The sequence below is a fragment of the Trachypithecus francoisi genome, unplaced genomic scaffold, assembly GCF_009764315.1.
Source record: "Trachypithecus francoisi isolate TF-2019V2 unplaced genomic scaffold, Tfra_2.0 Lachesis_group13, whole genome shotgun sequence".
Classification (NCBI taxonomy): domain Eukaryota; kingdom Metazoa; phylum Chordata; class Mammalia; order Primates; family Cercopithecidae; genus Trachypithecus; species Trachypithecus francoisi.
Genome location: NW_022681458.1, coordinates 63,717,396 through 63,732,622, shown reverse-complemented (window position 1 = coordinate 63,732,622; position 15,227 = coordinate 63,717,396). Strand labels below are relative to the sequence as shown.

The 15,227-nt window shown below is 38.9% G+C and overlaps 1 protein-coding gene across 8 annotated transcripts in view; it reads left to right on the top strand.

Moving 5' to 3' along the window:
* The first annotated feature begins 558 nt into the window (after window positions 1–558).
* The window catches only part of OSBPL6 (oxysterol binding protein like 6), a 94,070-nt gene continuing 79,401 nt past the window's right edge, over window positions 559–15,227 (top strand). For 7 of the 8 annotated variants that reach the window (XM_033231012.1, XM_033231017.1, XM_033231014.1 and 4 more), the window contains exon 1: window positions 559–771. In XM_033231012.1, the coding sequence (XP_033086903.1) occupies window positions 670–771 (102 nt within the window). In that variant the 5' untranslated portion in view covers window positions 559–669. The remainder of the gene's footprint in view (window positions 772–15,227) is intronic. The other variant, XM_033231018.1, reaches the window with a different exon arrangement.

The window sequence follows — 15,227 nt, the reverse complement described above, 5'->3', positions numbered from 1 at the left end:
TTTGAGGTACAAATAACTGTGGATATATGTATTCCTTGACATTCACAAATGCTGGATCACAGGATGCACATAATGTGTTAACATAATGCATTAACTCTTTTGTAACTGACTGCTTTGTGTTGGATTTAACCGTCACATACATGACATAGCTAAACTAAAGACAAACATGGACCGAGCTCTTATTCTAGTCCATTGGGTAGGAGAGATTATGTTTCTGGAGGAGAATCTGGTATCCTTGGCATTAGGGTCTCAAATATAGCATTATAATCTGCTTTAAAACAAAGAAAATGTAAGAGGACAGAATATGACTTTAGCACATGATTTCTTCCCATTTTCATGTTGGCAGTCATTTTTTTTTGCATATTAACACTTCCATCTTCCACCTTAAAATCTAGAGAGAGAAGTATTTCCTAATGTGTCAGAGTTCTTCCTCTCACTAACACAATGTTTCATCCTAAATATAATGATTTTAATTTGACTTTATTTACTTATATGAGGCTTGTTTGTTTTGCTCTTAGGTGGTTTGGTCACCCTGAATATTGCCTGTTCTTTTCTAATCAAACCTGATTCATGAAATGGAATGAAGCTGAAAAATCATCTACTTCTTTGTGGATTTGAGAGAAGATTGGGATGGTCTTAAGTGCATAAAACGAGACTCTAACTGCAGCGATGAGTTCAGATGAGAAGGGCATTTCCCCTGCTCATAAAACATCCACTCCAACCCATAGAAGTGCCTCCTCTTCGATATCCTCCCAAAGGGATAGTAGGCAGGTAAGAGAAGAGCATTAAGTGCCTTTGGTTGTTTTATACAAATACAATACCATTGAGATAGGATGGGATTGCTAATTATTTCTGAAATTGTTTGGTAAAGTCTTTTATTCCAAGTGAAAACTAGATTATTTTCTGTAGATACATTTGATGATGTCATGAAGCTCCCACTCTTGCTTCTCTGTGATTTAGGACTCTTTTTTAGAAGGCAGACACAGAAGGCTGGTAGGGTGGCTATGGGAAGCCCGGCTGTCTTTTCCTCCCTGCACCTGGAGGGGGAGCCAGCATCAAGAACTTGAACACTTCTCTTCCTTCATGGAGGTGGAAAGGGAACTATGAACCCTGCAAAGGACATCTTCCTATAAGGCTGTCACTGGGCTGCCAAGCACTAACCTCTGTTCGATATTTTGTGGAATCTGGTAACAGCTAGATTCGGGAATTAGGTTACGGATAAAATTGTAATACCAGGAATTAAAAGCAGTGAGAACCCAAACAATGTTTACAGGCAACAGAGAAAGTAAATGGTTATTACTTAATTATGGTAGAAAATGCCCATGGTTCCATTTGAGCCAATTTTGCAAGTTATTTTTGTGATGTCATTACTGTTTAAGTGGCGATTCTGCTGGCAGGGTTATGTGAGCATTTGTCGTATGAATGTTCTTCATTGTCAAAACACGTTGTTATTTCAGCCAGCACAGGTCTGAGCATAACTATTTTCTATCATAATTTGTCTTGTGATAGTATCTTGGTTGTGTAACTGGAAATTCCCAGTAAGTAGGTGTTACTACCTTTTTATAAAAGCTTTCCGTTTTGGCAACTGTCAATTAGTGAGCATCGTGCAGGTTCTCCTTCACCCCCTCCACCCCTCACCCCCTGTTTTATGTTTTCAAAGCATATTGCCTAGTTTCTAGGAGTGTGAACATCAATCATTCGATTGGCCATCATATAGACATGGGTCTTGAGACAGCCACTTTCATATATGAATTCATTTTAGATAGTGCAAATGCACTGCTGGGGATGCTTTTTAGGAAACCCTCCCAGCACTCTCTCTTCCTTTTTAGCAAGAAATTCCAGGAGAATCTGTAAGAATCAAGGAGTGCTAATGCACTTTCACAGATCCTAAGGCAGGTGTTTCTACTCCAGGGTCTTGGGAAACTTTTGATACTGGTGTCTTTTGTTATGATGTTATGTTTTGTTATGATGACAGCTATATTCAGTTCGTTATAAGTAGTCATGCCATTAAATCTGTGATTACACACAGTTATAATATTTATTGTATTGCATTTACGGAGTCAAAGAAAGTAAGAGTACCAGGAATGGAAACACTTTTATATTAAATAACTACCGTATTCTGAGATGTTTCTAAGTTTACAAATTGAGTCTACCTTTGCCTGCCTTGCTGTTCTTTCTTGTTATGGCTTCTTCGTTTTTCCCTTCCCTGGGCATTTAAACAGAGAGAGAGACATTGTAAGGAACATGACCTTCCTGACTGCTGGGAAGAAGGAAGCAGTTGACCCAGCTCACTCTGGAGAATTGTGGCAAATGGAAAAGGTGAATGACTGCTGTAGAAACATCTGTCGAGCGTTGTTATTCTGCCTGTTGCACCTGAGCTCCAGGACGGGCACGCAAAGCAACAGGGAAACACTGAGACCCTGGTGTGCCGGAGGGAGCCTGAAGGTGGAATGTGTGACTCTTCACTTGCTTGTGAATGGAAAGTTTTATGATGGGAATGAAAGGAGCATGTCTGTACATTGATAATGAGTTCTAGAAAAGTAAGAGACACTTTTCAAAGGGTTATTATTCTTTAAGGAGAGAGTTTACTTTTACTCCTATTTATCTCGGCAGGTGGAAGCTCTCCCAAAAACTTTCTTCCCTGGTTCCTTCCTGACTCCTGTTTTGTGTCTGGCTACCTCCCTCAGGGGAGAGAAGAATAGAAGAGATCAATTACAGTTCTGTTTTTCCTTCCTTATCTCAATCACTGCCTAAACCTCAGAATTAACTTAGGGAACTCAGATATTTTGAGTGATCACGTGATGTGATGTGATATAGTGTTTTTTATATGCATCTATTTTTGTGTGATAACTGTTTTCATAGTGAAGGGACATAGAGAAAGTGTGATAAATTTGGCTTCATTGAATCCTTTCCATTCTCCTGATTTGACTGACATCTATGCAGATGGTGCCAATTTGTAAACTCCAGCCCCATTTCTCTCCTAAATTAAGATCTAGCACATAGCTGAGAATACAGTGGTATCTTAATGCACATTGGTTACCTTTCCTTCTCAAGTTCTAGTCTTAGGTCACTAATGAATTGATTGAGCATTTCTACTTAAATGCACTGCTGCTTGAGTGGTACCACTGTGTCTTAAATCAATACCTGTAAACCAGTTTGCTGTCAGGATAACCATTCTCTCAGAGACCCAGGGTCAATGCCTGCCTTTCTCCTTTGCTTCTCCCACATTCAATAAGTTAACAAGTCTTATTGATCATTTCCTCCTTCATAATATTATAATTTCCTTCTATTCCCACTATCAGCTCCCTTGCCCAGTGCTCATCACCTCTACCCAGGATCCTAAAGAGTACACTTGCCTCACTATCTCACTTATGCCTCACCATTTCAAATGTCCTGAGTAGGGCAGATTCATGCTCAAAATCCATCAGACTCATTGTCACCTACACAATTAAGGCCATAGTTTCTCACTTGGAACCCCATGTCCAGCATGATCTGGTCCAGGCTTGTGTTCCATTTTCCTCCCAACCTCAACAGTCTTGTCTGATCATAGTTCTGAACTGCCTTGTCTTTATCCCTACTTGCCTTTCCTGCATGGAATTCTCACCACCCTCCTCTCAACCCGATGCCTCCCTATGCATCAAAGACCGGCTCATATGACACTCCCATTGGCCATGCAAGCTTACTTTACCCTCTCCTTTCTCTGAGCTTTTATAGATCTTTTTGACAATATTTGACAGTTCTATTTTGTTTATCTTTTTATGTACTAATCTCCTCATCTGTATTGTGAGCTCTCTTAAACAGACTATGTACTCTTAAGTCTTCAGAGAGCAGCCTTGAACCTCAAATGTTTTAATATATCCTGGAGGATATATTTTAAAGACCTGCAACAACATTAGTTTTGTATTTTTATTACAAATTTTCCATTCCTGATTTATTTGTCATTCTCTTCTTCCCTCCTCACGGATAAGTAAAACAAAGAACATCTGTGCATAATAGTAATTAGCTGTCCTTCCTGTCACTACATTAGGTAGCGTAGTTGGCAAAGAAGTGAGAGGAGCTAGGAAATAAAATGACTCAGTGCCCTTGTGCTCACTAAGTGTTTCTTCACCAATGGTAGTGTCAGGACTCCTCTTAGTTACTTAACAAGTTAGAAGACTTTAATAATTGTTCCATTTGCATTTTACTAAATCTGATATGAACTGTTAGAAAATCTAGCAAAATTGCCTCTGTGTGTGTGTGCATGTGTGTGTGTGTGTGTGTGTGTTGTGTGTGATCAACTATGACTCATAAGCTGTAATAAACATATTAATATATGCCCTAAAACTTCCAAAGAGGGAGCATAAGGGTTGTTGATGAAACACTTAGGACTTACCCATAAACCAGCATTCCCCAAAGTGTTTGCCAAGTAATGCTTGTCCCTTAAGATGTTGCATTAAAAGAGAGTTCTTCTGTCAAATAAGTTAGAAAAGTGCTAAACAAAATCTCTTTTGCAATGTGCGTTACACAATTAAGGACACTGATAAGTCCTGAAGTAAGATTTTTTATTTAACTAATTCTAGAATTTAGTAGACTGGAACTCTTTTCCCTATAAGATTTGATTGTTACAAATACAGATTCTTCCTTTTATGAAAAAAGAATTGGAAGGTCTAGGAACATTGATCCCAGATTTCTGATGACAACCCTAGACTGGGTTCAGTAATGGCTTCCAGTGTAGTTGGGATATTTACTCTTTGATGGCTACAGTCTTCACCTGCCCTCAATACTTATTTATGTTGACTGACTTGCCTTTAAAGCGTTTGAATTTGTAAGCCCTGATCCTGGATGTCAGTAGGTCAGTCACAGTAATATTTAACTTACCAAGGGTGATTTCCACTTGGATTTTAAGAAAGCACCTTAAGTTTAACATGTCCAAAACTGAGCTCTTAATTTCCCTCTCAAGTGTACTCCTGTCCAGCTCATACTGTTTCAGTAAATGACAACTCCGTTCTTTCATTTGGTGAGAAATCCAGGAATCCAAGAATCATCCTGTTGGTTCTACCTTCAGGATATACCTGGAATCTGATGACTGCTTGCCACCTCCTCCCCCTCCACCTTGGTCTGAGCCACCGTCATTTCTCACCTGGACTATCGTCATAGTTTTCCAGTGGGTCTCCCTGCTTCTGTCCTTGCCCAACATACAGGTCATTCTTTACAGAGCAGTTGGAGTAATTCCTTCACAACCTAAGTCAGATTGAGGCACTCTTCTGCACCAAGCCCTCCAGTGACTTCCATCTCTGCCCAAATAATATTGAATTGCTGACCATTGTCTACAAAGCCATTCATAATCTGGTTCTGCCTGATCCTCTGACCGCATACCATGTTCCTTTTACGTGGTTCTCTCCAGCGCATTCCTCAGATGTGCTAAGAACACACCCACCTCAGGGCCTTTGCACTTCTGGTCCCCTCACCCTCACCTGCTTTTCATCCAGCCATTCCCCGGTTTGTCACACACTTGGCTCAGTCTCCAAATGTACCCTCTTTGGGCAGCCTTCTCTGCCCTTCCCTGCATGTACTCATCTCTCCTTGTCCACTTAGCTGATTTGATTTTTCTTTAAAGCATTAACCACCACCTGGCATGTTATCTATTTGTTTTTGTGTTTGTTTCCTGTTTATGTCTGTATCTCCTTCCTGTATTCCCTAACACTGAAATGTAAGCTCTATGAAAACAGGGTTTTATTTCACTCAATAATATATTCCTAGCAACTTGTACAGCACCTCACATTTGGTATGCTCAGGATGTACTAGAAGGAATAAATGAATGAATGAGAAGTCGAGATGGAGAGAAAATTGGGAGCTCGGCTCCAGAGGTCTTGATAGCAGCAAAGGAATAATCATGAGGTCAGGAGATGACAACAGGGAGAGAAGATGATATGGTTTGGAGTTCCAAGTCCCACAAGAGTGGATTTTGAGAGTAGATAGCCCAAAGGCAGCAGAGAGGAGCTGAGAGAGCACAGTCCCTTCCTCTTGCTCCTAAGAGTGGACGTGTGATGGAATAAGTGGAATCACGTGAAGGACAAAAGCAGCCAAAAGCAGAGAGTTGGGAGCATTCTTCTGCACAGGTGTTAAACATATTGGTGGGAGTGGGATGTATCTCTTTATTTTGTTTAATTCATGATTTTTTTTTTTTTTATTGGAACGACATCTTAGTCTGTCGCCCAGGCTGGAGTGCAGTGGTGCCATCTCAGCTCACTGCAGCCTTCACTACCTAGGCTCACGTGATTCTCCTGCCTCAGCCTCCAGAGTAGCTGGGACTACAGGCGAGCACCACCACGCCCAGCTAATTTTTGGATTTTTTTTTTTTTTTTTGAGACGGAGTTTCGCTCTTTTTACCAAGGCTGGAGTGCAACGGCACAATCTCGGCTCACTGCAACCTCTGCCTCCCAGGTTCAAGCGATTCTCCTGCCTCAGCCTTCTGATTAGCTGGGATTACAGGTGCACCACCTCGCTTGGCTAACTTTGTATTTTTAGTAGAGATGGGGTTTCATCATGTTGGCCAGGCTAGTCTTGAACTCCTGACCTCTGGTGATCACCTGCCTTGGCCTCCCAAAGTGCTGGGATTACGGGCGTGAACCAGCATGCCCAGCCTATTTTAGTTTATTTTTGAAACAGAGTCTCGCTTTGTCGCCCAGGTGGGAGTGCAGTGGCACAATCTAGCTCTTTGCAACCTCCACCTCCCAGGTTCTCATGCCTCCACCTCCCTAGTAGCTGGGATTACAGGCGCCTGCCACCACATCTGGCTAATTTTTGTACTTTTAGTAGAGATGGGGTTGCACTACGTTGGCCAAGCCAGTCTCAAACTCCTGACCTCGAGTGATCCACCAACCTCAACTTCCCAAAGTGCTGGGATTTCAGGCATGAGCCACTGCACCCAGCCTCTCTTTATTTTAAAATGAAGGTTATTGTTTCCTGATCAGTATGCATTTTATGGTCATATTATATAATAAGGTCACTCAGTTTGTGATCCACTAACTGGATTTTGTTTCCATAGTTACTTTTATACTTTTATGCTTACATTTCTTTCTTTTCTTTTTCTTTTTTTTTTTTTTTTTTTTGGAGCAGAGTTTCACTCTTGTTGCCCAGACTGGAGTGCAATGGTGTGATCTCAGCTCACTACAACCTCCGCCACCCAGGTTCAAGCAATTCTCCTGCCTCAGCCTCCTGTGTAACTGGAATTACAGGCTCCCACCACTACGCCTGGCTAATTTTTGTATTTTTAGTAGAGACAGGGTTTCACCATCTCTGGTGAAATGGGGCCAGGCTGGTCTTAAATTCCTGATCTCAGATGATCCACTCTCCTCGGCCTCCCAAAGTGCTGAGATTACAGGCCTGAGCCACCGTGCCTGGCCTATACTTACATATTTTAGAGAATGTTAACAAAATATATGTTTCTGAGGCATTTTCAGTAGTTCTAGGATTATGCCCAAGGATCTGCATTTTCAAAAGCAAGTCCTGTATTTGGAGCCAATGATTATTTTTATTTGTGTTATTTTCAAGTCGTATCAGAAAATCAGACACCATGGCTCTGAGAATGTAGGGTTTGGAATGCATACTTTTCAGTTGATAGCATCTGTCATGAGTGAATTCTTATATATATATCTCCACCAGGTTAGACCTTGTGAATCCTTAAATGAGTCAATTTTTTTCTTCAATGAAAAATCAAAGAAGAAAAAGCCAGCCAGCCTTCATAATGACTCAAAGTTTGCTGAAGCTCAGAGATCATAAAATAAATAACATTTTAAGGAAAAAATTATAAATAATAAAAAATAAATAAGTCGTAAGAGGCTAGAAGTTCATCTTCTTACCAGTTTTTACAAAATTTATATTCAGTATCATGGTCCATCTTTTAACAACTATATATTTCAATTACAGTAGTATCGAATATATTTCCTACGTAATATCAACAGCAGTACATTTCAAAACCAACAGTGGCCTGTTCATTCAAAGCCCACTGGTGACATGTTAAAGCCATCCCCAGCAGTGACTCAGTGGGACCATGTGCTGATGTAACCATGGACTAGTGACAGGGCCACTCAGAGCAGATTTCAGCAGCATCTGTTATACAGGAAACTCATCATAAGTAAAGAAGGTGCCTGGAAAACCAGACAGTACAAATGTCTCTCATCAACTGTCCTTTATGTACAAAGTTTTCATAACAATTTTTCTTGTTGAACAAACAGGCTAATAAAAAGATCTCCCAGCATATACATGAACTGAATTGGAATTTGTCTCTTCCGACTGAGCCTCTGGAGCATCTTCGAATCGCTCTGTTGAATGAAATAACTAAATCACTACTTTGAGACATAGTGTCAAATCTTCTAAATAGGAAATGGATTTCTTTGAGTTGTGAAAAATAGAATGTTATCTCAAACGAAAATGTTCTAATTTCTAGAGAAAAGAAAGTCAAGCATCCCTGATTTGACACCTAATCTCCAATTATAATCACCTCCAGTGTCACCAGTAAGGAGGAATATAACCTGAATTATTAGCTCTGTGTAGAATTTCACTGGACCCAGGGATTTGCAGGATGACCCTGGAACCCAACTGTCAGTTCAGAGAGAAACACTAACCTGATCTGAAAATCTGTAGTGTTCTCTCTGGAGTGCTGGGTATATTTAAATTATTGAGTTGATTCAAATTTCAGTTGAGCCTTTTTGGGATTCCACCCATCCCATGGAATCAACTTTTTGGGACTTAGGACCAGTGTCAGTGAGAAAATAATATTTGTTTGCAAAAGCTCAGACTGGGACCAATTTTTGTGGCTTGGATGCAAACTGGGTGTTTTGAAGAGTCTGTATATTAGGCAAAATGTGTGTACAAACCAATAGAATAACACCAGCAACAGCTAGTATTTCATGAGCTCTCACTGTGGGAGGCTGCAAGTGTCAGAGGGGTGAAATGTCTTGCCAACAGCTAATGAGCAGTGGAGACAGAATTTGCTCCCTGGAATGCAGTTGCTGGAGCCCTTATTCTTGGCCCCTCCACTATTAGATGTTGTAATACTTGCCAAGCTGGATGTCTGGGCCTCCTGTATACTTTGAAGTGAACCTTGTAGGCAGCATTTGTCAATCATTTTTGAGTTAGGTATTGCCTCCTCATTTTCTCCCTTGAGCAATAATAGTAATTTTTCACATCCTTGATGACCTGGGAAACTGTAAATCAAATGGTACATAGACTAAAATGTTGATAGTTTCTATCATGAACTGTTGCCATCATAGGTGAATTCTATGCCATCTGTGCTTTTCTCAGTTTTTGCATTTTTACTACACGTATTGCTTTTGGAATGAGAAGTTTTGATCATCTTTTTGCAATGAGAGTTTTATTGACAACTGCTGTTAACCTTTCCATTAGATGAAATGAGCAGCTCCACAGCTTTCTTGGCATTGCCACCTTTTAGAGATCCCTGTCACTGTTGCTTGGTGTTTATGGTACATGTTCAGTCCATGTCAAATGTGCTGAAATTGAGACCACTAGAAAGAGATTTGTTACCTGGAATGTGTTTTCCTAAAGGTCATATTTTATGAGTTTGTGTGTGTGTAGCTTTAAAACAGTATTTGGAATGTAGTAAATATGACAAAAGTGTCAGCAAATATTAAATACCATTATATATTATATAATGGCACACAGATACTCATTATCCACAGATGATTCAGAATCCAGTGCTACTTGGTTAGGAATCTGTTCACTGCTTTCTGTGCCTGCCAAAGCCTTTCAGTTCTCTAGGCCTGCCTTTATCAGTTTTTTACTTTAGAGGTTATCTTGTATTACCTTGAGATGACTGGTTTTGGGTGACAATTTTATAGCAGCACGTTCGTCTGTCAGATCCAAGATTAGAACTGCCTGTTAGGTTCTCAGGCATCACACCAAATAGAGAGGGCCACAGTATCAGGAGTTTATGAAGCCCAGAGGGTCTCATTCAGTAGGTCCTTGAAAAGGCCTGAGAATCTGTTGTTTACAGAAGCCTCCCCAGGAGACTGTTATTCACTCAGTTTTGGAAATGATCACTTTACAGAGAACAGTTTTAGGTGTTTCATTAGAACTATAAAAACATCATTCCAAAGGACCCTAGGTCTGTAAAATTGCTTTATTTGCTTTTCAACTTGGACAAACAGAAAATCTTACCTCCCTCTGTCTGGTATCCATTGTAACTCTCCTAGACTGGAAGTGAAATATTCTTACAAAGGTAAAGGAAAGTTCTGCACATACAGTATGTTTTATATTTCAAGTACCAGACTTCCTGACCTCAACTCCCAATTAAGAGGTGATTTGTCAAAAATTTTAATAGCCAGAACTGGTGAGGTTTCAAGGAAATAGATACTCTCCTGCATTACTGCTAAGCATGTTAATTGATTTAACTTTTTTGGAGTGAAATTTAGTGATATGTAACTACAGTTTTTTAAAAAAGTCATACTATGGGACCCAGTAACTCAGCTTCTAAAAACATGTATTCTAAGGAAACAATCAAAGATACACGTTAAAGATTTCAGTTAAAAAAAGTTTATCAATGTATTTTTATAGTAGTAAAAAAATTAGAAACAGTCTAACATTCAACAAGGAAGTATTTAAATAACCTCTCTCATAGCTATACAGTGAAATATTGCACAGCTGCTAAAATTGCTTTTGAATATTTAATGCCGTGGGAACATTTTACTTTTAAAACCTCCGTAGCCACAGGTTCCAGATCCGTGGACTGAATCATCCATTGTTGAGCCATATAAAGGGTTACATACATAACACGGTTTATGTAACCAGCCATGGATTGAAAATATCCCCCTGCTACAATACAACCATCAAAATAATGCAAATAAAAAACAATACAGTATAACAACTATTTACATTGCATTTACATAGTATTAGGTATCATAAGTAATATGGAGATGATTTAAAGTATACGGAAAGATGTGCATAGGTTATATGCAAATACTATGGCATTATGTATAAAGGACTTGAGCATCTGTAGATTTTGGTATCTGCAGAAGGTCCTGGAGTCAGTCCCCCAAGGATACCAAGGGAGGACTGTATTGCCAATTGAAACCAAAAAACAAACAAAAAGGCTATTAAATTGAAAAAACAATTTTTTTCATTTTGTTTTTAAGAATTAAGTGTGTATATGCATTGAAAAAAGCTGAAAGAAAATATATCAAAATATTGAAAAAGTTTATTGCTGGTTATGGGTGGTTTTACTTTCTATTTTTCTGTTTTCCCTAAAAAATTTCTGCAATGAATGTGTTTTTCTAAAGGTCATATTATATGAGTTTGTGTGTGTATATCTTTAAAACAGTATTTGGAATGTAGTAAATGTGATAAATTTGTCAGCAAATATTAAATATCATTATGTATTATATTAAAATATAATGAAATTGAAGACCTCACCTCAATAAGAATAAAATTAGAAGTTAAATGAGTATGAAGGATATTATGCCACATGGGAAGCTTGGCACACGTTTTTCAAACCACTTTGAGGTGCTGAGGCGTGAGCTGGGTCACCTTTTGTCTTCTTTCCTGCTTACATTTGATCTCACAGTAATTTAACTTAATTATGTCTCAGCAGGAACTTAGACTATATATATATGTGAATATATATATATAGTGAACCGTTATTCATTCTTTCATTCAGCAAATATTTATGAGTACATATTATATATGATGAATATTTGCTGAATGAAAGAACATATATTCTCATAAATATAAGATCTGATATCAATACATATTCTCATAAATATTTGCTGAATGAAAGAATGAATATGATATGTATATGAATGATATGCTCTCAGTTTATAAGGGTGATCAAAACAGTCCAACTTTCTGCCTCAAATGAACCTACATAAATATTAAAAAGATATATGGCCTCTTTTTTTTTGCTTGTATTGTTAGCAAAATCATGTGAGTGATTATCATACTGAAAAATCCTTATCCTGGGTAATTTTAAAAGCCTTTTAGAAAATTACAGATTAACTTTAGTGTTCTTTTCGCGTCACAGTTTTCCTGCTTTAAACTGACTCTACATGTTCCAGAGCGTTAGCTCTTGATATGCCCTGGTATTTGTCTATGTGATTTGCCGTTTGTTTATAATTGCTGTAATGAAGCATGATCCGTATGTGCTTATACTCTGGTTGCTGTGGTTTCCTCTGATTATGCTGTTGAGTGTTGTGAGTACAGAATCAGGAGGAAGTTCACCAGTAAGTTCTGGTTCTATTTCTACTTAAAGGCAACCATGGGAATTAAAAAGCTGTTTATTCCCATACCTTTTATCTCTTCATAGTCAATATCGCTGAACTACTCTTTGCTATCAATGGACCACTTGATGGGTCCACATGGTATTTCTTACAACACAGGGTGTCTTAAAACAGACCAGTTCAATGGTGAGGCTATACTGGCTGATTCATAATTCTGTGCAGGAAGGGATGGGACTGTGCTGACTTTGCTTTTCTCCCTTCAGAATTTCCCAGGTGTGCTGTGTGGAATTTTTTCAGCCACTGTTTCTTTTTTTTTTTGAGGCGGAGTCTCGCTCTGTCGCCCGGACTGGAGTGCAGTGGCCAGATCTCAGCTCACTGCAAGCTCCGCCTCCCGGGTTCACGCCATTCTCCTGCCTCAGCCTCCCGAGTAGCTGGGACTACAGGCGTCCGCCACCTCGCCCGGCTAGTTTTTGTGTTTTTAGTAGAGACGGGGTTTCACCGTGTTAGTCAGGATGGTCTCGATCTCCTGACCTCGTGATCCGCCCGTCTCGGCCTCCCAAAGTGCTGGGATTACAGGCTTGAGCCACCGCGCCCGGCCTCAGCCATTGTTTCTAAAATTTTCTACTTTCATTCATTTTAAGGGTGCTTATATAGAGACCTACTGTTAATGCACTTCTGCATCTTGCAGTGAAGGCCAGATAATGGAGAAAGTAGTATAATTGCTACTTCTTCAGCCATGGCCTTTTGGCTTTGGTGATTTTAATATTTTATGCTAGTACAAAGAAAAACCTTTTTGAAGGAAAATCCACACACATCTTCTGCTGCAGGCATTCAGACGGATGTAATCTATGCTGCCATCACTGCTATTGCCTTCCCATTAAAGAATAGGCCATCTGTCTTAACTCATGTTAACAGCTGTCTCACCAAATTTTGATGTCCTGATCACAAGGTGACGCTGACCATGGTTACTGGGTTCGCTGGGTAACATGATGGTCATGGAAGGCATGGCTTCCTCACTTCCAAAAGGGCTCCTAGGTGTCAGACACCAGCAAACTGTTTGAAAGTCATCTTTCTGTGGCAGTGGGAATGTGTAAGGTTCCTAGAGATTTATTCCTATAATGTTTATAACTGAGATGATAGCTGCTATTTATTGGGTGCCTACTGTGTGCCAGCCTTTGGGCAGCACTGTGCATACACTGGATGCCCACTCTGTGACTTGCAGTGTCTTACAAGGTAGATATTATTATCCTCATTTTACAGATAGAGGACACTGAGGTTGAAAGAGGTTAATGATTTGTCTACGTCACACAGTAAATAGCAGATGAGGGTTGGAATGCTGGTCTGAAGGGTTGCAAAACTTATGTTCTTTTATCTGCCCCATACTCTGTACCCCCAAAGTAAAAGCTAGCTGACTTGCTCTCCGTTCTTGAAAATTAGAAATTGTCTGGTTTGAGTGTGTTTTTGAAAAAAAATAAATTAGAAATTGGAAATTAACTTGAGTGTGCTGTAAGGGTAACAAAGAAATTATCCTTAAGATCGTACCATATTTAAGAGTGCTATAATTTTTTCTTTTTTATTTCACTCACTTCTGCTTCTCTATATCCACAGAAGATTTGTGGTGGAAGATGCTTTGTGATATGTTCATTTAGCGATTTGAAATTTCTGTTATTTTTGTCATTTGACATTAGCTTTAATGTTAATTCAGAAGGCCATATTTACAAGCTTGACTCAAGAGTAAAATCTTGTCACCTTCCAACTCCAGCCCTTAGTGACTGTGTGCCACTCTTAACCTCTATGTCCCTTTCTCTGGTCAGTCAGGCAGATCATTTAATAGTCATTATTCAAAGGCTTGTGAAGATGAAATGCAGTAATTCATGTAAAGCATAGAGATAGGAATGTAAAAACCAGTAAATATTAACTGCCATCGTCATCATCATCATCATCAACACTATCCTATAACACTGAAATCACGTTGCTACGTTCAAAGTAGCAGCTATAACTAGAAGAGAGACGTGCCAAATAGCCGAAAGCTTGAAGAACGTAGTTTAGAAATTTCTAAATTATTTTGGATATTTTTCTTTGAAAATATTTTGGATAATCTGTGAATATAAAAATAGCTTAGCTAAGATAGTTACATGAACAATTTCAACGGAGTTAACATTCAAAGAGCAATGGACCAATTCTCTTTACTACTATCCTAAATTTGTAGAAAAAGTGAGCCTATGCAGAAATTTGTAGCCGCAGCCCAAAACATTTCCAGCAATGTCTTTATATCTTTGTAATGAAATTTAAGTAGGTAAATGAAAAGACCCCTATTCAACAGACCTCCTGGACTCTCATTTTGAGAATCACGTTTCTCTCTGCGTGAGTTGTACGAAACCGTTCAACTATTATGAAGTGTCTCATTGTCTATCTGTTTACCTGCGTCTTTGATACCAAGTAAACTAGACTACAGTCATGTTGGCACATTTCCACTTGCTGCCCAAGAGGTATTGAGATCAATGAACACTAACCCGAGGAGCATATTTTTACCAAATTAAAGAGCGACATGAAATATGTGTTCCAGGTTCCTGGTTTTAAGCTAAATATGCATCCGTTATCTCTGATCAGGGGAAACAGAGGGCGGGTAAGTACTTCCACCTTGTCTGTGTGTTCTAAGTTCCTTAAAAAACTTACTTGTAAATTAAGTTGTAATTTTAGCATTTGAGAGGAAACTTGATTTTAAAATAATAATTGACTGGTTTACATAACCCTTTATTTAACTTGCTTACATAATGTGTATAACACTTTGAAGGTAGTGGCATGTGTTTCCATTTCACTCTGAAAGAATATGAAAACAGCTATCTTGTGAAGAAAAGTACAAAAATTATACCACAAATTATTATCTTAAAGGAAGCCTTATGAAAAGAACTAATGTTTGTTAACCGAAGATGTCGTGAAATTAAATTTGATGTGTTCCCTAATGACTAGTCATAGCTTTAAATTGAATAAGTAAGAATTCTGTGATTAATCCAC